The sequence below is a fragment of the Schistocerca gregaria genome, chromosome 11 (assembly GCF_023897955.1).
Source record: "Schistocerca gregaria isolate iqSchGreg1 chromosome 11, iqSchGreg1.2, whole genome shotgun sequence".
Lineage (NCBI taxonomy): Eukaryota > Metazoa > Arthropoda > Insecta > Orthoptera > Acrididae > Schistocerca > Schistocerca gregaria.
The window spans coordinates 143,341,577-143,366,225 of record NC_064930.1 but is presented as its reverse complement, the minus strand read 5'-3'; the positions used below and the strand labels follow the sequence as shown (position 1 = coordinate 143,366,225).

Genomic DNA, 24,649 nt, shown 5'->3' with positions numbered 1-24,649 from the left:
TGGACGCAGAATTATTATCTGTAACTTTAACATTTCTGACAACTAGGGTAGATTTCGAATATTTAAAGTTCGTTTTCTGCAGTGCACTTTGTATATTGCCCATTACCGTGAAACACTTCCCACACTTTTCCAACTGCTACAAAAGTGAGATTAAATTTGACAAACCTAGTAGGTACGTCCGTGTTTTTGTTTGACAAACTCGTGGATAGGAAATAGCGAATTTGACAAACTTTTCTGCCCACGTTCCGTTCCTAATCCATTACATGTTGCAGCATTTCTACACGTCTTTATTGCAGTCGCAGCGTCAGATTGCACCTGGTGGCCAAAATTGGGACAATTTTTTTTCCCCAGCCTTAGTCGGTACCGCAGAAACGCGTTGGAATATACAGCAAGTTTTGGTGGCGCGGCTGTCATCTCCAGCACGAGGCGTGCGAAACCGCCAACAGGTTGAGAAAGGGGCGACAAGGTGCGAGAGTGGCGTGCCACTGAAACGGTGGCGTCGAGTCGTGGGAGAGTGCGGCGGCCGGAACTGCGGGCTCTCGCTGCTCTGTTGTAGCCTGAGCGGTCCCTGGGACGTGCTCAACACCCAACCTCACAAACTATGACATTCCCCGTAATTCATATTAGAGTGCAGTTTTTATAACACTGTATTTTAGTGTTCTTCGGGCTCGGAAAATTAAAGCCTCTATGTGCGTGTCTTGAGAGCTGTGAGTAGTTCATCTTAGCTACTCTGAAAGACGTTTTCTTCTGCTGAAAAGTGGCCCCAGCTCTTAAATTATGCATCCTGAAGACCACGTTCATCAAACAGTTTTGGTTTCTCTAATGTGCCTAAATATACCTCGTGCGGCACCCTGTATTTTGGTGTAAAACAGAATGGCAATTTTCTTTAATAAATAGCCTTATAGTCTTTGATTACTAACCACATGAAAGTCAGAGTACCTGTGTTCCTAGGTGGCTGAGACGGCCACAAGTTACAGTTGCGGGTTGTCTGCCCAATGGCTCTCGGGTGGAACAAAAATTTCATATTCTCTATTTCATATAATTATTGTAAAAATTTTAATTGCTTTCATTATCTATCCATTATGTTATATAATAAATTAACTGGCATTATCGAAGGTTAAAGTTTGAACAGAATAAGCCAAGTATTATAGTTGGAAACTGTGTATCTATCATGCGGCCCACGGAGTGCAAGAGAATAATGACTTCCAACAAACTTCGCTTCTAATTTCAGATCTTTTTGAAACTTTTTGTCCGCTACAAATGGCTCTGAGCACTATGCGACTTAACTTCTGAGGTCAGCAGTCTCCTAGAACTTAGAACTAATTAAACCTAACTAACCTAAGGACATCACACACATCCATGGCCGAGGCAGGATTCGAACCTGCGACCGTAGCGGTCGCGCAGTTCCAGTCGCTAGGCCACGCCGGCCGACTCAATTTTTATCACGCCGTACCTCGCAATCTGTGTGTCGTAGAACGTAATTTTATAGTTGGCTTCGGAAACTCATGTCCATAACGTGTGTACAATCTCTGGTCAATAGAATCAGCAACAGTGACGCAATGACATAAAACGTCGCGTATAGCGCGAAAGTTGTAGTAAGTGACCAACCTTTCCCATTTACACTTTTTGCGTGTGTGGATGGGGGGGAGGGGCGGTTAAAGCGAGAAGGAGGTGGGACACTATGTATGCAGAGTGTGCCAAAAAGAATCACTGGATTTAAAAAAATCGTAACTATTATGTTATCTGACCTGCGTACTGACTGTCAACAGTCGCAACTGATTTTAAACGCGCTCTTGTGTTGTGCTGTAGTGCAGTGTAGTGTGGTGTGTTTTGGTGTGAACGCTCTCAGTGTGTGTTGTGTGTTGCAGGTGTCCCCGCCATGTGTGATGGCCTGCCATGAGGGACGGGGTGTCCAACAAGGGCGACACGGGTGAGTCTCTCTCTCTCTCTCTCTCTCTCTCTCCACTTGTACTGACTTGATGAGAAAACTACGCAAAGACCTTCAAGTGACAACATCTCCTCCCAAATAGCCGTGGAAATGTTGCTTTCGTTCCTGCCTTGCAGCTTCCGCGGCGCCGCCTGGAAGCCCCTCTGTCAGCAGCGGCCAGAACCCACGACCTCTTGGCGATGTGCGCCGCGCGTCACTATTTCCCCAGGGAAGCGTCCTGGGACCTCTGCTGTTCCTCATCTATATAAATGACCTGGGTGACAATCTGAGCAGTTCTCTCAGGTTGTTCGCAGATGATGCTGTAATTTACCGTCTAGTAAGGTCATCCGGAGACCAGTATCAGTTGCAAAGCGATTTAGAAAAGATTGCTGTACGGTGTGTCAGGTGGCAGTTGACGCTAAATAACGAAAAGTGTGACATGATCCACATGAGTTCCAAAAGAAATCCGTCGGAATTCGATTACTCGATAAATAGTTGAATTGACAGCCTCGAGAATTGTACTAAGTACGTGGGTGTTAAAATTACGAACAACTTCAGTTGCAAAGACCACATGGATAATATTGTGGGGAAGGCGAGCCAAAGGTTGCGCTCCATTGGCAGGACACTTAGAAGATGCAACAAGTCCACTAAAGAGACAGCTTACACTACACTCGTTCGTCCTCTGTTAGAATATTGCTGCGCGGTGTGGGATCCTTACCAAGTGGGATTGACAGAGGACATCGAAAGGGTGCAAAAAAGGGCAGCTCGTTTTGTATTATCACGTAATAGGGGAGAGAGTGTGGCAGATATGATACGCGAGTTGGGATGGCACTCATTACAGCAAAGACATTTTCCGTCGCGGCGAGATCGATTTACGAAATTTGAGTCGCCAACTTTCTCTTCCGAATGCGAAAATAATTTGCTGAGCCCAACCTACATAGGTAGGAATGATCATGAAAATAAAATAAGAGAAATCAGAGCTCGAACAGAAAGGTTTAGGTGTTTGTTTTTCCCGCGCGCTGTTCGGGAGTGGAATGGTAGACAGATAGTATGATTGTGGTTCGATGAACCCTCTGCCAAGCACTTAAATGTGAATTGCAGAGTAATCATGTAGATGTAGACATACTGCTCCGCGGACGTGGCTGGAAACGTGCTGCTAGTCGTTCCAGATCACTGTCAATGACGTTCTCCAGCCTGCCTCGCCTTGGGCTAAACTTCTCACTGCTCCAGTGTCGTAATCGGCTCGTTCCTGTGTCGCTGTTTTTCTCGTATACTGCGTTTGTACACGGAAATCGACACAACCCCATTAGTCAGCCCGATTGCACACAAGCTGTAAGGCATCTCACACTACAAGACGATATAAGTATTTTTATTGTGGTTGTCAGTACGAGGGCCGTTTGAAAAGTCAGTGCAAAAACAAAAGATATGTGTTTCGGGCAAACCCCTTTTTATTTTTCGACTTAGTCTCCTTTCAGACATTACGCTTTTCAACCCTGTTCTAATTTGTTGATCCCTTCCGAATAATAGGAATTGCCCAAGTCTGCATAATAGCTGTTAGTTGCTGCAATCACCTCCTCGTTTGAATAAAATCCTTGTTCCGACAGCTATTTCTTCAAATTGAGGAACAAATAGTATTCCGAGGGAGCCAAGTGTGTAGAATAAGGGGGATGTGAAACGAGTTGGAATCCTGCTTCCATTAATTTTGCGACCACAACTGCTTTGGTGTGTGCTGATGCATTGTCGTACCGAGACATGCAAACCAAAGAGCTTGTAGTAGAAGAGATCGAAGTTGAAGTACTGCCCTAACTCTTAAGGTACACGTTTTAGGGGCACTGTTACTCAACTTTTTTGCGTCTGTTATCGTGTACTTTGGGGAAGAGGTTAATAATAAAGCGACAGTGAAGACGGTGTAGAAGGAAGAAACTCTTGGTGCGGGGGGAAGAGGAATGAAGTGCGAGTGGAAGGGGCGAAAGGAGGGAAGGCACCAGGTGTGGACGAAGTAAGCGTCGAAATGGGTAAAGCAGCAGGGGACATGGTACACGGTAGCTGTGTCGTGTGACGAGGGTTGTGTGGAATGAGAAGACGACTCCACAACATTAGAAATCGGCTGCTAATTGTCCTTACATTGAAGAAAGGCAGCAGGAAGGACTGAAGAAACTAAGGGGGCGTCACACTGTGCCGAGATATGTCAGTCGAGAGAAACAGCGCGGCTTGAGGTCTGGGAGGTCAGCCTGTGACGACGTATTTGCAGTGAGTCACCTGCTGGACCACCACCATGAGTTTGGGGAAGACCCTCGTGATGGCCTTTCTCGATATAGAAAAGAGACTAGACAGTCTGAAGAAGAAAAGTCTGGTAAGAGTGGGGGAGATGCATTGTCCAAGTGTGAGTTGTGCGAAACTGGAGAAATGGAAGGACTGGTTGGTTCCAGCGAGTAAGTGGCGTCAAACGAGGCAGTTCATAGTGGTGGTGGATGAGATAATGACTAAGGTGGCAGAAAAGCTGGGGGATATCAGACGAAAGCAGTGGTGTTTGCAGATGACTTGATGATCTGGGAAAACGTGGAGGAGGAGATTCAGGAACAGCTGAATGCTTGGGAAGAAACTGAGAGACAGTATGGAACGAAATTTAATGTAAACAAATGTGAGACCCTGGTTACATCTAGCAAGAAAGGAAGACCAACTAGCGGTATTAAGATTGGAGGTGAATAACTGAAGAAGGTGGAGGGTGCAAGGACTTGGGAAGTGTGACACAGGATGATGGAACAAATGAGAAAGATATCATTGAACGTGGCAGAGACGGGCTGAAGGATTCCTGCAAAGGTGGTAGAAGTCTGCTGCGGTTCACACTGCCAGGCGGTATAGGAGTACGACTTCAGCTTATGTAAACAGGAAGACGCAACTGCCGACCGTTTTTTTGAAGGGATCGACTTTGAAAATTTTAGGCACGCAGATATAGTTTGTACGGCCGCCAACATCCCAGAGACCCGCAGGCGAGCGTGTAGGCGTTTAGTTTCATAAGCACGAAGACTGGATACAATGTCGCTGGCGATACCTTTTTTTTATCATAATCCCCGCAGTAGATACGCGTGGTATGGCACGAAATTATTTAATGACCGAGAACTGTTTATGAACCTGATCCAAGTTTGTTTTTCAGTAGACACGTTGAAAAAACCGAAACATACACAAAAATGCAGCGTCCATTACGAGTGCCGTACGTAACAATAATCATTGTTTTCCATGTTTCTGTGATCAGTGCCATCCTGCAGTGCTCCACAGGCTACACGTTATCCTTGAAATGAATGTAGATACAATAACATAAACGATTGTACTGATTTCATTGATAGTTGCGCGTTTATATTTTTATGTTTATATTTCGAATTTCATTGCGAAAACATCTTTTTCGTATTTTCCGGGAAAGATCTAGGGGAAAATCTTATCATTAAGAAATTTATAATTCGCACAATCATGCCGACCGAGGTGGCCGTGCGGTTCTAGGCGCTACGGTCTGGAACAGCGCGACCGCATCGGTCGCAGGTTCGAATACTGCCTCGGGCATGGATATGTGTGATGTCCTTAGGTCAGTTAGGTTTAAGTAGTTCTAAGTTCTAGGGGACTGATGACCTCAGATGTTAAGTCCCGTAGTGCTCAGAGCCATTTGAACCAGTTTTTTTGCACAATCATAATAAATGTGTAGTTACAATTACGTTCGAAATGGAAAACAAAGTTACCGGCGAGAAGACTGGATCATACCACAGACGGGTTCCTTCGAGTCTAGCGACCATACAAAATATATAAGCAGCCCTGAAGTGTTGACATTCGATTTTCCCCGAACACGATAATGATCGAAGCAGAAGAAATGAATTAAAATTCGTGCTGTGGCCGGGACTCGAACCCGGGTCTTCTTGCTTGCTAGGCGCAAATGCTAACCACTACACCACCGCAGTACAGTGGTCAACATTGCTGCACGAACTACCCAAGATGAGAGCCCTCCCCAACGCAAACTTCCGTTTATTTTGCCGTACACTGCCAGGGCTCTCCGGCATTGGAATAGCATCCCAGCGTTGGACGTAATGGGAGTTTCCTGTATCATATTAGATCTTGTAACTAAATGTTTCCCTGAGACACTTAAGTCTCTTCATTATCTACGATAATGATCGAAGCGGGAGAAATGAATCAAAATTTGTGCTCCAACCCGGACTCCAATGTCTGAGGGAAACATTTAATTACAAGATCTAATATGATACAGGAAACTCCCATTAGGTCCAGCGCTGGGGTGCTATTCCAATGCCGGAGAGCCTTGGCAGTAGTGGCAGTGTACGGGAAAATAAACGGAAGTTTGCGTTGGGGAGGGCTCTCATCTTGGGTAGTTCGTGCAGCAATGTTGACCACTGTACTGCGGTGGTGTAGTGGTTAGCATTTGCGCCTAGCAAGCAAGAAGACCCGGGTTCGAGTCCGGGCCGCCACGGTAGCTCAGCGCGTTCGGTCAGAGGGTTAGTTCCCCGTAAACGGTAGTGTGTTTCGTCTTCCTTTTTCCTTACGTTTGAAGTCCTAGCCGTACCCTAGGACACTCTGTCAATATGAGTAAAACCTGTGAGGGGAAGTTCGTGGGGTCCCCTTCTAAGCTAGATTTCGCGGCCTCCACAAAGCGATACATACATCACTGAAGAACGTGCTCAGATTTTTCACTTAATAGAGGCTCTTAAAACCCGGTAAGCAGGCTTTCGCTGAACAGTTTGGCTCTGCCACTCCATGTTATTCGCTATTTCGGTGGCGCTCTTCTACAGTTCCAACAAGCCTGTCGTGTCCCTCTTGCGTACGTTGGATGTTTCATGCTAGTAATATTTCACGTAGGTCGAACAAACCAGAGTAATGTTTCACAATTGCACGTGTTCTCCGAGCAGTCTCTTTGGAAGGTGCCCAGCACTCTGCTTTACAGATCTGCAGTTAGTTTCCTTTCCAATTCGAGTCTTGTGTTTTTCGAAGGTTGCGCTGTCTATCCTCCTAAGGCCGTGTCTTACGTGAGCGACAGAAGCGAGCGACTTCTGGGTACGCGACACTCTCAGCAGCATCGGGCGAAAACGTTGGGTGTCCTGCGTGCGAGCAGCCGTGTCGCGCTACAAGATGGCTGCTTAGAGCCAACCAGCTCTTTCTGTAGAGTACTGTAGCCGGAGAATAAGACTGCAGAATTAAGTTTTCTTAAGAAAACAAAGCGAAGAGGAATGCTGTGCATGAAATTTACAAAGCGAGGAATCTCCATGGAGAATTTCATAATATCGTCAACTAAGAAGATATTCGGACTTGTTCTTCGAATACACGTGAATGAGCAGAGGAGCATTGGACTATCTCATCAATAAATCAAATACAAATGTTGTTTTCTCTCTCTCTCTCTCTCTCTCTCTCTCTCTCTCTCTCTCTTTTTACATGATGATTAACTTTCAACGGCCAATAATTTCGGAAGAATGACTATTACATTGACTAACTTCGCCAAATGCAAACATAAGCACATAGATTGATACCTCTGAATAATAGCTGTGGTGTAGGGGTAGCGTATACAATACATAATTACGTGTTGGAAAAGGTCCTGGGTTCGATTCCCGGCAGTTTTTGTATTTATACTGACTCATTTACGATTCTGTATACTAAGTTTTATGTATACTGTTTACACTACATCGCCAACTATATTTTTAAGGTCTTGCCAAAGAACTTGATCTTCACACACATCCGAGTATATCACACATTTAATTCTTAATAAATTACAATGGACCGTGAAATTTTATATATGTTTGATGTTGCGAACGTAATTCATGAGCAGTCAGTGTTAAGGCCACCCGTTTCAACTACTGTAAATACCCTCTAAAAGTAAAGCTTACAAATTTTTAAAAGAAAGTCAAACATTTTGTGTAATGATTTGTCTTAAAGCATGAAATAAAAAAACATTAGGAAAAAGTTTGGTACACCTTATTTGCTGCTCGTGATTTCCAGCATCATTCAAAGGCACGTAGAACGTTTTTCTGATCTACTTATTTCTTTTACACATATCATTTCATAAAATATTTGAGTGATTTCTTTCATTTTTCAATTACAAGTTTTACTCGGAAAGCATGATTTACTGGCTCCTCGTTTGCCTTCCTAACTTACTTGATTCGAAGGAAGCCTTTTTGACATTTAAATACCGCACCAATGTATCTTTTTATCTGGAAAATAGCTACGCCTCTAACAGATGACATTTCTGACACTTCATTACAGCAGCTTTTCTTGAAATATTTCAATGTTTCCCCAGCTTATTAATTAAGTTTTCATTCATTACCCTGAAACTTTCAAGCAGTTAAATATTTACATGCCAAACTGGACCTCATTATGGTCAGTTTGATACCCTGTTTAAGTGTGTCTCTATCTTTGTTTGGCTATGAAAATTTGGTCAAAACCTCATGGTGTAAGTTACAGGGAGTCTTTGGTTTCGCTCTGCTCACGCATTTACAAAAACGCATCGACTTTTTAATCATATGATAAAATAGTCCTTCGTGAGTGCTGTCATTTCCAAAATTCGTCGTTTCGATATCTTGAACCTTTTTATGAGATACGACGATTTTTACCACCACTTGATTGCCAAAGCGCAGCAAAGGTTCGGAGGCGCCGCCAGCGACGCGTCCGCGGATATAACAACCAGTATCTCAAGAGCGAAGAGAGATACCGTTCCGATCTCAACTCTAACTGCAGTTTAGGTATATTGGTTACATTTCATACGCAATAATGTATGGCCTTAAATTAACTATACGGAAAAGTACACAATGTGATTTTACCTCTGCAAATTCTTAAAAATTTCGGGCAGCCATGTACTCAATTTCGAGCAGCACAGTAACTATGACGAATAACGAAAATAAATTCTGACGTTTATCATTTACGGACATCAAGCTATAGGTTGCGGAAGAATCAAATTTTTTCACCGAATTTTATTTTTAAAATCATGTTATTGTTGTTGTTGTGGTCTTCAGTCCTGAGACTGTGGTTTGATGCAGCTCTCCAAGCTACTCCATCCTGTGCAAGCTTCTTCATCTCCCAGTACCTACTGCAACCCCTGTCATTCTGAATCTGCTTGGTGTATTCATCTCTTGGTCTCCCTTTACGATTTTTACCTTCCACGCTGCCCTCCAATACTGAATTGGTGATCCCTTGATGCCTCAGAACATGTCCTACCAACCGATCCCTTCTTCTGGTCAAGTTGTGCCACAAACTTCTCTTCTCCCCAATCCTGTTCAATATCTCCTCATTAGTTATGTGATCTACCCATCTAATATTCAGCATTCGTCTGTAGCACCACATTTCGAAACCTTCTATTCTCTTCTTGTCCAAACTATTTATCGTCCATGTTTCACTTCCATACATGGCTACACTCCATACAAATACATTCAGACGACTTCCTGACACTTAAATCTATACTCGATGTTAACAGATTTCTCTTCTTCAGAAACGCTTTCCTTACCATTGCCAGTCTACATTTTATAGCCTCCCTACTTCGACCATCATCAGTTATTTTGCTCCCCAAATAGCAAAACTCCTTTACTACTTTAAGTGTCCCATTTCCCAATCTAATTCCTTCAGCATCACCCGACTTAATTCGACTACATTCCATTATCCACGTTTTGCTTTTGTTGATGTTCATTTTATATCCTCCTTTCAAGACACTATCCATTCCGTTCAACTACTCTTCCAAGTCCTTTGCTGTCTCTGACAGAATTACAATGTCATCGGCAAACCTCAAAGTTTTTATTTCTTCTCCATGGATTTTAATACCTACTCCACTGCTTGCTCAATATACAGATTGAATAACATCTGGGAGAGACTACAACCCTGTCTCACTCCTTTCCCAACCACTGCTTCCCTTTCGTGTCGCTCAACTCTTATAACTGCCATCTGGTTTCTGTAAAAATTGTAAATAGCCTTTCACTCCCTGTATTTTACCCCCGCCACCTTCAGAATTTGAAAGAGAGTATTCCAGTCAACATTGTCAAAAGCTTTGTCTAAGTCTACAAATGCTAGAAACGTAGGTTTGCCTTTCCTTAATCTTTCTTCTAAGATAAGTCGTAGGGTCAGTATTGCCTCACGTGTTCCAACATTTCTAAGGAATCCAAACTGATCTTCCCCGAGGTCGGCTTCTACTAGTTTTTCCATTCGTCTGTAAAGAATTCGTGTTAGTATTTAGCAGCCGTGGCTTATTAAACTGATTGTTCGGTAATTTTCACATCTGTCAACACCTGCTTTCTTTGGGATTGGAATTATTATATTCTTCTTGAAGTCAGGGTATTTCGCCCGTCTCATACATCTTGCTCACCAGATGGAAGAGTTTTGTCAGGACTGGCTCTCCCAAGGCCGTCAGTAGTTCCAATGGAATGTTGTCTACAGACTCAGGTCTGTCAGTGCTCTGTCAAACTCTACATGCAGTATCGTATCTCCCATTTCATCTTCATCTACACCCTCTTCCAATTCCATAATATTGTCCTCAAGTACATCGCCCTTGTATAGACCCTCTATATACTCCTTCCACCTTTCTGCTTTCCCTTCTTTGCTTAGAACTGGGTTGCCATCTGAGCTCTTGATATTCATACAAGTTGTTCTCTTTTTTCCAAAGGTCTCTTTAATTTTCCTGTAGGCAGTATCTATCTTACCCCTAGTGAGATAAGCCTCTACATCCTTACATTTGTCCTCTAGCCATCCCTGCTTGGCCATTTTGCACTTCCTGTCGATCTCATTTTTGGGACATCTGTATTCCTTTTTGCCTGCTTCATTTACTGCATTTTTATATTTTCTCCTTTCATCAATTAAGTTCAATAATTCTTCTGTTACCCAAGGATTTCTACTAGCCCTCGTCTTTTTACCTACTTGATCCTCTGCTGCCTTCACTACTTCATCTCTCAAAGCTACCCATTCTTCTTCTACTGTATTTCTTTCCCCCATTCCTGTCAATTGCTCCCTTATGCTCTCCCTGAACTCTGTACAACCTCTGGTTCTTTTAGTTTATCCATGTCCCATCTCCTTAAATTTCCACCTTTTTGCAGTTTCTTGAGTTTTAATCTACAGGTCATAACCAATAAATTGTGGTCAGAGTCCACATCTGCCCCTGGAAATGTCCTACAATTTAAAACCTGGCTCCTAAATCTCTGTCTTGCCATTATATAATCTATCTGATACCTTTTAGTATCTCCAGGGTTCTTCCACGTATACAACCTTCTTTCATGATTCTTAAACCAAGTGTTAGCTATGATTAAGTTGTGCTCTGTGCAAAATTCTACTAGGCGGCTTCCTCTTTCATTTCTTAGCCCCAATCCATATTCACCTACTATGTTTCCTTCTCTCCCTTTTCCTACACTCGAATTCCAGTCACCCATTACTATTAAATTTTCGTCTCCCTTCACTATCTGAATAATTTCTTTTATTTCATCGTACATTTCTTCAATTTCTTCATCATCTGCAGAGCTAGTTGGCATATAAACTTGTACTACTGTAGTAGGTGTGGGCTTCGTATCTATCTTGGCCACAATAATGCGTTCACTATGCTGTTTGTAGTAGCTTACCCGCATTCCTAATTTTTTATTCATTATTAAACCTACTCCTGCATTACGCCTATTTGATTTTGTGTTTATAACCCTGTAGTCACCTGACCAGAAGTCTTGTTCCTCCTGCCACCGAACTTCACTAATTCCCACTATATATAACTTTAACCTATCCATTTCCCTTTTTAAATTTTCTAACATACCTGCCCGATTCAGGGATCTGACATTCCACGCTCCGATCCGTAGAACGCCAGTTTTCTTTCTCGTGATAATGACGTCCTCTTGAGTAGTCCCCGCCCGGAGATCCGAATGGGGGACTATTTTACCTCCGGAATATTTTACCCAAGAGGACGCCATCATCATTTAATCATACAGTAAAGCTGCATGCCCTCGGGAAAAATTACGGCCGTAGTTTCCCCTTGCTTTCAGCCGTTCGCAGTACCAGCACAGCAAGGCCGTTTTGGTTATTGTTACAAGGCCATATCAGTCAATCATCCAGACTATTGCCACTGCAACTAGGTGTTAAGTAATTCGTGGCTGTCGCTGTGTGTCGCGCGTGCTGCAGCGACGAGACTGAACCACGTTTGAATTCAAACGTCGCCAGTTGCAGCGGGAGACAGGCAGCGACACAGACGTCGCTCACGTAGGATACTTCCGGAACTACACCTGCGGTTGTGTTTTGTCGCCTGAAGCTGTCGCTCACGGCCTAAGTCTCCATACCGATGCTGCAAATGTTCTGAAGTGTTTTTATCACCGAATTTATGTTCACAAATGGGACAGAACATAAATCTTTGACGTGCGTCTGTAGAGGACTTCTCCCGCCTTAAGTACTGCGTGTGCACCTCAGTTGGTGTGACATGAAGGCGCTAAAGCGCAAGCGTTTAATGCATCCACGAACATCGCCGAACATGACAGTTTTTATGGTTAAGTTTCCAGCCGTAGACTTTGGATTAGGCCTATCGTGTTAGCCTTTTAACGCAAGATTAGTCCTCTTAATGCGCAGACTGAGACAGCATTTGAAATTTTTAAATTCAGTCAGTAATCATATGTACGTACGAAATATCAAATTTTAATTGGACCGGGAAGTAACTGAGGCAGTTTCACCGTTTAAAGCGTTTAGTAATGTATACCCTAAGTTTAGTAATGTATACCCTAAGTTTAGTAATGTATACCCTAAGTTTAGTAATGTATACCCTAAGTTTAGTAATGTATACCCTAAGTTTAGTAATGTATACCCTAAGTTTAGTAATGTATACCCTAAGTTTAGTAATGTATACCCTAAGTTTAGTAATGTATACCCTAAGTTTAGTAATGTATACCCTAAGTTTAGTAATGTATACCCTAAGTTTAGTAATGTATACCCTAAGTTTAGTAATGTATACCCTAAGTTTAGTAATGTATACCCTAAGTTTAGTAATGTATACCCTAAGTTTAGTAATGTATACCCTAAGTTTAGTAATGTATACCCTAAGTTTAGTAATGTATACCCTAAGTTTCTTAGGTTAACGGAATGGTGTTGAAGAAAAGTGTATGTTGTGTGTGTAGAAAAGTGCTGTGCGTCAGGGAGAATGTGTGTTCGATTTTGCAAACGTACCAGGAAACACGGACCAATAAACTGCAAGCTTCGACAGCGTCGTAGTTCAACCACCTAAGAGCTGCTGAAAAATTGGTTTCATCCTTTATTGACAAACAGTTCCGGTCACCAGATACGTTGGTCATTTGTAGCAGCTCACGCGGCAACATTAAAACGGCAGCACTGTTAACCTCTGTCTACATGTTGCAGTCAGATTGCAACTTTTCCTGCACAGCACGTATTGGCATAGCCGCTGTTTCGCGTACGTGTGCCTCTGCTACGTAATTGCCCCTTTCGTCTGTGTACCCTCTAACACAAAGGGATGGTCGGTCTCAATTTAAATGCTCCAAATGACCGTGAAATCAAGTTATGGCGTAATCTCGTTGCGTTACACTGAATGGCCTTAAGTGTGTTAGTGAAGCCTCGTTAACTGCACGCGTCTCATTATGAGATGAAAATGATGTCCACTCAAAGTCAGTGAAGTGGAACTCGTATGCTCGCCCTGAACCTGTACCCAGAGCAGAGTCAACTCAGTTGTATAGAGGCCACCCTGTGACATCTGTGTCGGTAAATACTTAAAAGTCGCGTGCCGCGTTCTTCTCTCCGTGTGTGAAGCCTCATCTCAGTAGTATTGTACGGATGTTGATACGGTTTTCACACGGATGGTGTCTTTGTGTAGTTTATGAGCGCTACGCCAGAAAGCTAGTGCAGCCGTGAATCGTCAACATGAGTACTTCAGCCGTCTTTCCACGGGACGCAAAAACGCACGTGATCGAGGAGATGGTGACGTCACAGCGTGGAATTCCACGTTCCACTACAGTGCGGAGCCTGTAATGTGAAGAATCTGGCACGTGAGATTCGTGCCACGTGCAAAGTAACGTGGCCTGTGAGACGCCACGTGCAGAACGTAAGCTCCACCATACTGTACTGAGCTAAACTACGTACTTAGTGGGTTTTTTTGTCGTAGGCTACGTGGTACGCAGATCAGCTGTTTAACAGCATCAGAAAATTGAGAATCTCTGAAAAACCGTTAGTTCAGCTACGGTTTGTTATAATAAATTCACAGGAAACGGTATATCGGCGAATAAACCGCTTCGTGTATTTGAAATTTTTAATGTTGTAACTTGTGTGCTATGTAAGTACGAGGGTAATCCCAAAAGTAAAGTCTCCTAATGTTTTTACAAGTACATAGTCCTCTTTATTTTTACAATGGTTTACATCAGTTTACAGCTTGAATGGTTCAAATGGCCCTGAGCACTATGGGACTTAACATCTGACGCCATCAGTCCCCTAGAACTTAAACTACTTAAACCTAACTAGCCTAACGACATCGCACATATCCATGCCCGAGGCAGGATTCGAACCAGCGGTCGGGCTCTTCCAGACTGAAGTGCCTAGAACCGCTCGGCCATTACGGCTTGAGCATTTAGCTCTTTTTCGACATAGTCACCATTTCTGTATGCCCACGTCATACCAGCTCGCCGCCGTGCTGGTCAGAAAGTTACGAACCTCTTCTTTCACCTCGTCGTCGGAACTGAATCGCTTTCCGGCCAAATGTTCTTTTAACCTAGGGAACAGATGATAGTCAGGGTGGGTGGGTGATTATGTTCCACTGAAACTGTTGCAGGAGAGCACCGGTTTGTCGAGCCGATGTGTGGGCGAGCGTTGTCACGGAGAATGTGTGTGCCCTTGCTCAACATTCCTCTTCTACGGTTCTGAATTGCCCGTTTGAGTTTTTTCAGAGTCTCACAGTACCTGTCAGCGTTAACTGTGGTCCCAGTGGGCATAAAGTCTACCAACGATAGCCCTTTCCGAATTCCAAAAAACGGTTTTCATTTTACCGGCAGACTGCGAACTCTCTACACCGCTTACGAACATTTTTGACATCCGTGCTCGACTCACCATACACTTCCGTCAATTGGCGATGGATATCAATCGGCGCAGTCCCTTTGCGGTCAAGTCGCACTTGGCGATAACATCCAACGGGAGCTCCATTCTCAACGGCTGCTGAGCCAAGACTCGGAGCGGCGTGCCCATGTTTACACACAGCGCGTGAAGCACTCTTCATAACGGTGTGACCAACTGCCACACAAACAGAGTTCTGTACTTATAAAAAAAATAGCAGTCCTCACTTTTGGGATTACCCTCGTACATAATTTGGATCCTACGGCACACGTATAATTATCAAAAGCCCGCTGTTTCGATACAATTTGTATTAGTTAAATATAAATAATGAAGTCCTCAGACAGTGTATACCATATACTGTGGCCAGACTGCCGTATTGAACTCTTAACCAAGTTTTTGTCGTTGTGCGCTGTGAAGAGAGAAGTAGCGGGTCTGCGCCCACCTCCACCTAAAAAACTTTCTTTCGCCCTTTGTTTTCTAAAAGATTGCGGGTATTTCTTATTAACTTAAATACCGTAATCAATGTTATTTATTATAAATAACATATTTCCTGCAATTCTTGTTTCAAAGACCAACAACTGGAATATTTCACCAACGATCGAAATCTTAATGTGACTGCCAAACCATGTCGGAAAGTAAACACAAAGCGTACTCAGGGAATTTTCTGCTTTTACTCCGGAAGTTTTTGCTCTTATGTAAAATATATATACCTGTCTCTTGGTTTTATGGACTCGTGTTCGTATCTTGGTAAATAAACCTTTTTCAACTATGGTGAGCAGCTTAGAAAAAGATCTCATCTTCCATTGAAATGAAATTACGAAACAGATGACGATCTTAAAACGTCTACGACGCACGTTACTTGGCAGTGATGGTATTCAGTGCAACATCGAGGATATTCTGCACGAGCAAACTGGCATCAGATACCATACTTTATACTATATTCAATTCAAGAAGGAAAATGAAATGAAGATTCAGTTGAGTTAACAAATAACTTGGTAGCTTGCATTTCAGGTCATTTTACAGCTTTATGTGAGTGTTCCTCTACCAGCAGTTGACTGTTACAATAAACGGCTTGAGTCCAGAATCTGCTTCGCAGTACGTGGGACGTTGGAACCCACTAAATAATATAAAGGTGTGACATGACGTGTAATAGCATTTGCATGTGGTGGTATGAATTTATCTGCCGGTTCCATATACCGTACACGCTAGAAAGCTTGTGAAACAATGACACAAACACTTCAGTCCAAATTTCTTGTATGATGAGATGTTACGTATGTGGACCGCTACTTTCACCTATATCTCAGCTTTTACATCCTCTTCTGTATCTGAATTGTTGGATATTGTTTTATTGTGAATTGATAGTCACTTCCTCTTTTTACCTGTTTTTAATCTATATTCTCCATACCATTTATGGATTCCTTTTCTTCGCTCACTTGTCACAAACAATACGATATCGACTCGTGTATTAGCATCTTTGCAATTCATAGCTGACACTTCGCATGTTTTCGACGCTCACGTGTCACAAACAATATAATATCGGCTCCATGTATTAGCATCTTTGCAGTTCATAGCTGACACACATGTTTACATCTTTGCCGTGTGACCCATTTACAAATTTAAACTCAAAACGTTTATGCTATTGTTTCACCAGCTTTCAACATGTACGGTACATAGAACAGCAAATAAATTCACACCACCACATGCAACTGCTATTACATGGCACGTCAAGCCTTATATTATTTGGTGGGTGACAACATCCCACGTACGTAGGTATAAAATTTCCCAAATTTCCACTTTCATCGCTTATCAATTTGATAATTACTTGTACTATACTCGGAGACGGGTTGCTTTCAGAATACCTGAAATAGATCACATGTCGAAATTGCAATCGCAATTAACAATGTTTTAGCAGCCACAGGCGGAATGATTTCATTTAAAAAGTTGTTGCTGCTGTGGTCGTAGAAGCTGCGGGCCCAGTTATCATCAAACAACAACAACAACAACAACAACAACAAGATAACGCGAGAGAATCGGAATCTGGTATATGGGAATGGCACTCAATGAGTGGGAGTACGAGTGTTTACTATTATAAAAACTAAAACGTGGAGCAAACACTACAGTTACACGTTATACCGCTGCGCTGACAATACCGTCGACGCAAGAAATTGTAACGAGTGAAATAAAGTTTCATTTTAAAGAGATAACAAAATGAGTCTCGACTTTTGCAGCAGATACCGTGGTCTTACCTAGCAGTCCGTTTCAAAAACATCCACTTCGGCTGTTCCTCACCTCGTTACAGGATTGTGGAAAATAATGTCTCCAGATGCGTTATACATCTGTTGCAGATGATAATGGTAAGACTCCGTTACTGTAGCGAATGTCGTGAGCTTTATGTTGTACGGTTGCTGTTCCAGAGTGTGAAGACGCTGCCGTATTTCGGAATATACTCGTCTATAATCCTTTGATCATAAGAATAAACCCGATGTAAACAAACACAAGCGCGATGATTGGTCAGAAGTCGTAGCACACGTACACTGGTGTTATTACTCTCTTGGAAGTAGGTCCTACTTACGTATTAGATATATTTTTACTAATTTACGTTAAATGAAGCTTTCAAGATTTTGGAATGTATTAAGAGCCATCAACGCTTTTGTTAATTACGCTTAGGTTATGTACTTTTTGTTTCAATAATAGTGTAGTCACAACCTCTGCGTTGTTGTGCTCTGATTGTCGCGCTGTTAATACGAAGTATGAAAATGACTGAGACTGCTTCTCGTTCGGTAGTGGAACACGGTTAAATAGTGCCGAGAAATAGGTTGTTGCTAATGTTTGTCGTAAGTTTACAGAGATAATGGCTTTGAAATAAGAAGGGATTGCAAGTTCTTGTACAACGGAATCGGTAGCTTTAAAGGTTGTTCACTTATTGCAGCGCATAGTTCCCTGGTTCAAGTCTTGCTTACGTCAATTTTTTTCTCGTTCAAACTGAATGACCTACGTCTCGTAATTGTAAAATTCATCATCACTTTTTATTAACAATGCGCGTCTTCTTGTTTTTAATTACATATTGCACCCGAAATCCCTGTTTTCGTTTCAAATATAAATTCTCAATTATCCATATTTTAGGAAAGCCGGTTAACAAAGGTTGCTTAAATTTAAAAAATAATAATTTTTAGACAATAATGGAAAACTAAATATTCTTCATTTAGACTATGTTCACTGTTTTATACCACAGATGTAGATGTGTGTCGTAGAAACATGAAAAACCCTTCTTTTCACAGCATCGAACACTCCATACAAATGCAGCTTGACACTGTACCATTACAACAGTACTGATCTGTAGCCAAGTTGCAGGATTTGCCCCTTGAAGTGACGGAGTGATATGTCGTGGGCACCAACGAACGTTGTACGCCTTCTCCTGTTCCTAATTTATGTAAATGATTTGGGTGACAGTGGTCTAGCGGTCTGTGATGCTTTCATTCCGAGACGAGCTGAGTCAGCTTCTGTGTTCAAGGGACGAAGACCAGGGCTCGCTGTTGGAACGATGTGTGTGCGTGGGTCACCAGCTCTGAACATTTCGATGACTGTGTTGAGGTGATAAAGCCTTGGACTGTGTAGCACCAATCGTTGAATTGGAACTGTTTCGCAGGTGCCAAGGAGCAGAACATTGTATTCACTATACGCTGTTCAACATAAGAATAAACCTGATGTAAACATTACGCTATGTATTCTTCCGCTTTTGCTTGAGTCTCACTGGATTTCGTTTCTTGTGGAGCGGAAACCAAGTTGTGACCAATACGGTCAGGTAAGATCGTAAGGGTACGTTTTACACTGCGTTACACGCACTTACGGGGTCAGGGATTTTCTCTGCCTCGTGGTGGCTGGGTGTTGTGTGATGTCGTTAGGTTTAAGTATTTCTAAGTTCTAGGGGACTGATGACCTAAGATGTTAAGTCCCATGTTGCTCAGAGCCATTTGAACACGAACTTAGACTGAGCGATAATGTGCGGGACAGCAGCTTTACCGGCGCATTAAACTTGGACAGCACAAGCCAGACACCGGTCCTACTAACCTGCAATGGTGTGGGCAGTTGCAGTTTGAATGTTGCGCCGTGAAAAAGTTAGCAATTTTCATCACTCTCGTTTCTGATCATAATACTATGTCAAGTGAGAACTAGAGGCGTTTGAAAAGTCCGAGCGATGGCACCACCGGCGCGTATCGAGGTCATGTTTAGTTAGTAGCAGCGCCAAATTTCGCTATGTTTCCCTTTAGTTTTCTCCAGCTTCATCTCGTTGTATCCGACACAATTCCCATTTTCACACACCATATCGTTCTTCAGAATACCTTGTTCCCTAGCCCATTGTATAAAGCTTTGGGTGTTCTCCGTAACGTGGTATAAATCTTCCATTACAAAATCACTCAAATCTGGAAAATTTCACGCCATTTTGGCACACACAGTAATATACGATACTTCAAAACAGACAGCCCCAACAGAAAAAATAGGTTGTTGGGCGCACTGATTAAGATAGATAACTGTGAGCAGCATGGATATGCAACAATATGCAAAGCCAACAATAGCTACCATGGTTAGGATGAATGAAACTGTAAGCAGTAAAGAACTGGGAAGAAATATATTAAAGTGTCTGCAGCATATTGGCATAGCAACGTGAATAAGTTGGTGAAAGCAAACAGTTAATTGATCTTTTTGCATCCATATGAAGATAAGTACTTTTTTGGTATTCCGTGCATATATATGCTTATATCTTCAGCAATACGCGTTTCCTTCAAAAATAGGTAGTTTTCTCGTGATCAGCGCATGTACTCCCTAAACTGCATAAGAGCCTGTGTGTGTGTGTGTGGGGGGGGGGGGGGGGGTTGGTACTAGCTAAGGCAGGTATTACACTATCAAATTCTTTGTCAAAGATGTGATCAAATATTCCGTCAAATATATTTGACAAAGATCTTTGACATAGCGCTAGAAGGGGTACTACACTGTCATCAAATTTTTCGTCGAAGTTCAAGATGGCTGACAACAACTTGTTATTAACCGCAGCAGTTGCAGTTACCGCAATTGCATTGTGTTCACATGCGGAAAAGAAGTGGGGTGGAAAAAGGAACCATACATATGAGGTTGACAGTCTTAAATTCTTGGGATTACAACTTGATAATAAATTCAGTTGGGAAGAGCACACCACAGAACTGGAGAAACGCCTTAACTTATCCGTATTTGCAATTCTAGTGTTAGCAGACATAGCCAACATAAAAATGAAAAAGCTTGCATACTTTGCCTACTTTCAGTCCATGATGTCATATGGGACAATGTTATGGGGTAAATCTTTAAGTCAAACAAAAGTTTTCAGAGTCCTAAAGCGTGTAAAACGTATTATTTGTGGAGTAAATTCACAGACGTCTGCAGAAACCTCTTCAAAGAACTGGGTATACTAACTACTGCCTCTCAGTATATTTACTCCTTAATGAAACTTGTCCTAAAGAATATATCTCTTTTTCCAACAAACATCTCAGTTCATACGTACAATACCAGGAACAAAAATGATCTGCAGAAGGCCTTAAAAGAACTTACTTTAGTTCAAAAAGGGATCCACTACTCAATAACACTCATCTTCAATAATTTGCCGGCAAACATGAAAAAATTAAGTTACAAATAAAGATCAGTTTAAAAGGAGCCTGAAAAACTTACTAGTGGCCAAGTCCTTCTACTTCACTGGCGAAATTTTTAATAGAAACAAATGAGCAGAAGACAAGCAACTTCTTTGATCAAATCTACAGAGAGGCCCGTAGAGTTGATCAAATGTTGGACAACATTTGACAAAGTTCCCTATTACACCATCAAATGTCTTTGACAAAGAATTTGGACAAAGAAATTTGATAGTGTAATGCCGGCCTAATGTCTGATTGCGCTCAGGGGTAACGGTCAAAGGAAGGTTGGGAACAACCGTTATAAAGAAATGCAGTTCAGTGTGATAATTTGCAGTTAACGTAAGTTCAGTGACAATGAGAAGGTACCATTGCTTTTGCAATAAGTCTTTACAGCATGACTTAGGCAAAATGTTCGCGGCAGCTAAGCTTTTTTGATTTTCATAGTCAGCCTTCACTTAACTGGCGCTGTCGGCGTCGTCGGTGTGTGATCCTAGCGTGTACAGTCCAGTAACTGTAGTCGCTTCGGTGTTCCTGGTGTGGCAGCTGCCCGTTCGGTATGTAGCAGGAATGCGCGACGTTCGTAGATTTATCTGCATCTTCATCGGCACATCTACACGCAGCGACGAAACGTTACGTACTGCGACTTCGTAATGCTCGTTAGCCGTTACTAGCGAAGTTTCCGTTTTATGGTCTTCCGGATGATTGTGTCTCGGCACATTTCACCGAACGACCGTCCACAGCGTCAGAGTTCGTTAGTTGCTAGAGGCTCGTATTATAAAGAGCGCCGTATACAATCCGCACCGAGCGAAAGTTTACGACGCAGAAATGCGTTATCATATTTCTCTTCAGTTGTACAGCACGCCATATACACGAAACAGTCCGCGCTGTCTACAATCGAAAGAGCGCTGTTAATAGCGTTCCCGCAGCTTAGTGGCCTGTACACCAGGTTTACGTGCCGAATAGGGGTTAACGACTAATAAGCAGTGCGACACACACGGTTCTCAATTCTGTGTCCGCGGTACACACTAAAATCACAAAACGTATAACTGAACAGACATTTACTTTACATCGGCCGCGCACACAAAACAGTATATGGCACGCACACCGCACGACAATTAGATTCGTGTCGTCGCTCCCGACTCTTTGTTGGCGCTTTGAACTGTCGACCTATCGATGTGGTTTTCCATCGCTCAGCCACGGTCTGTTCATACAGTCGCACACAAAATAGCTCTGAGCACTATGGGACTTAACATCTGAGGTCATTAGTCCCCTAGACTTAGAACTACTTGAACCTAACTAAGGACATTACACACGTCCATGCCCGAGGCAGGATTCGAACCTGCGACCGTAGCAGCAGCAGCAACAGCGCAGTTCCGGACTGAAGCGCCTAGAACCGCTCGGACAGTACCGACACACTGAGGTGCCGAAGCGACACTACGCGCCAAGCGGTGAGAAAGCAGGCAGTTTTCACGTATCTGTTGTACAGGGTGATTATAATTAAACTTTGAGACCGCTGTAGAAATAACACCACTCGTCAGAATGACGTCAAATTAAAACGGAATATTAGCGGCGAAGGGGGGGGGGGGGGGGTGGGGACGTATGGAAGAAGAAAAACAGTTACACGTCGTAGCAATACATGGCTATGTAAGCTTCATAATTTAATAGTGGTCGACTACAAATGACAAATGAATCATACGACAGTGCCTAACGTGTACGTCTGATGTTAGACAAACTGTCCTACTCGGTGTACAGGCGTGCTACTGTTAGTGACGTAAGCCCACCCTCCACGGCAAGGTCATATCACGTCGGATGGGAAAAATCAGTTTGTAATTGCCGCGAGGCGAAAAACCGCATAAAAAGCATCAATCAAAATTAAATCGGATTAGCTCTATTAATTTCCGTGTGACTGGCGTAAAACGTATTCAGAATGCTGCCCACCGTTTTCTGCAACAAGTTGAAATCGAGAAAGAGCATGTTCGACTACTGATCAAAGGGTTTCCGGCGTGACGTTCAGAATGTGTTGCGCAATGGGTGCCTTCAGTGCAGCTAAGTTGGCAATCGGAACACTGAACACGACATCTTTCAGGTAGCCCCTCAGCCAGAAGTAACACGGATTGAGGTCACGTGATCGGGACGGCCAGGCTGTCGGAAAATGGTGGCTGATAATTCTAGCATTTCCGAAATGGCGCTTCAGCAGCTGCTTAACTGGACTTGCAGTGTGCGGAGGTGCGCCATCTTGCATAAAAACGATCCCATCGTCACACCCACGCTGTCGGAGAGCTGGAATGACGTGGTTTGCGGAAAACACACTCGTAGCGCTAACCAGTGACGGTACATGTAACAGGACCGGAACCACCTGTCTCTTCGGAAAAAAATGGCTCTATGTAAACCCGCACCACACATTGGCATATCCTGTGTCAGATGGAAGTGGGCTTCGCCTGTCCACAAAATCTTCCATGGTCATTTGTTGTACACTTATATGCGAGTAGGAAATTCTAAAGCAACGGTGTCTCTTGCTGACAGGTCAACAGCAAGCAACTCGTGTACAGGGTAAATTTGAATTGATAGCGTCGTCGATTTCACAATCCAGCAGATCAACCTCTGCGTTGCAAACGTTGTGAGTGAAATGGCCGCAGTCGATGCGCTGGTGTTTTCACGTTAATTCTACCTACATTGAGAGTTATTTAGTTCTCGGGGTTTTGTAAAATTCTTGGATTCATGTCTTGTGGCTTTGCAGCCTATGAAAAGGATTGCGGAAGACTCCCAAATAAATTCCAAAGCACAGTGCAGTTTTAATACCAATATATTTCCAGGACTCTTGTGTCCGAGCCTGGTGAACTGTACCGGTTACATCACATGTACACAAAAGTTGACATCAAACGCCACAAAAGTCAGCAAACGAGTGAGCCTAAAACTCACGAGATCGCAGCCATAGCCAAAAAACGAACGAGTGCCCCCAAAGAGGCGCCAGCGCGACCTCTATTTATACTTTTGTTAACTATTACATACAATGAAAATTACAGTTTTATGGAAAATCACAATTAGAAGTTAACACATTGCTAAAAGTTTACAATCTCAGTGCTGAACAAGGTGAACCTATTCTCAACTTTGTTACGAGTTAATCTAACATTTTCTGACCAGTTGTGTTACAGGTAACAGTTACATTTCTAAATTTGTTTATAACAAATCAACTAGTGCTAACATTATCGGAGATTCAATTAACGTGCTTTATTTACATGTTCCAGTTAATTTGCTGCAGTGATTTTATAATTATAGATTTACTGGTACATCTTGACCATATGATCGATTTCTTTGGATTAGTTACAGTATTAATTTCACATTTATATTGTGTTTCTCACACAAGAACAATGTTAAATGCTTTTGGCACATTCAAAATACACACAGTGGCTTTTACACGTACGGCTTCAGCAGAGTCTCGTTTTCGAATTATATGTATACTGAAATAGAATGTTGTATCTGGCCAATACTACCTTCCACAAATGCTACATTAGACATTACACATTTACATTTATCATGACAGCGTTGTTTTATATATCACAGTGGTTATTTATGTATGTAATTTGGAAACAGATGACTGTACATTTTGTTCTTTATGTCTAAATGACTGCATTTGCCCGGCCGGATTGGCCGAGCGTTTCTAGGCGCTTCAGTCTGGAGCCACGCGACCGCTACGGTCGCAGGTTCGAATCCTGCCTCGGGCATGGATATGTGTGATGCCCTTAGGTTTAAGTAGTTCTAAGTTCTAGGCGACTGATGACCTCAGAAGTTAAGTCCCAGAGAATATTAGCAATGTCAAACGAGACGTATCGTTGTGCTGTGAGAGAGACAAAGGCGTCCTGCCGTGGAATGAAATGACGCCTGAGGCTATCATTCCTAGCAGGCAGGATAATGTACATCTACATTTGCATAGATACTCTGCAAATCACACTTAAGTGCCTGGCACAGGGTTCATCGAACCACGCTCACAATTGTCGAAGAATTGCTGAAGTCAGTCGGTAAGCGAATGGCCGGAGCTGTTTTT

The 24,649-nt window shown here is 42.8% G+C and overlaps 1 protein-coding gene across 1 annotated transcript in view; it reads left to right on the top strand.

Annotated features, from left to right (window-relative positions):
• LOC126295067 (nascent polypeptide-associated complex subunit alpha, muscle-specific form-like) overlaps positions 1 to 24,649 on the top strand; it is a 396,552-nt gene that overhangs the window by 294,815 nt on the left and 77,088 nt on the right. Inside the window, exon 2 of the mRNA XM_049987313.1 lies at positions 1,869 to 1,930. Within this exon, the coding sequence (XP_049843270.1) occupies positions 1,897 to 1,930 (34 nt within the window). The 5' untranslated portion in view covers positions 1,869 to 1,896. The remainder of the gene's footprint in view (positions 1 to 1,868; positions 1,931 to 24,649) is intronic.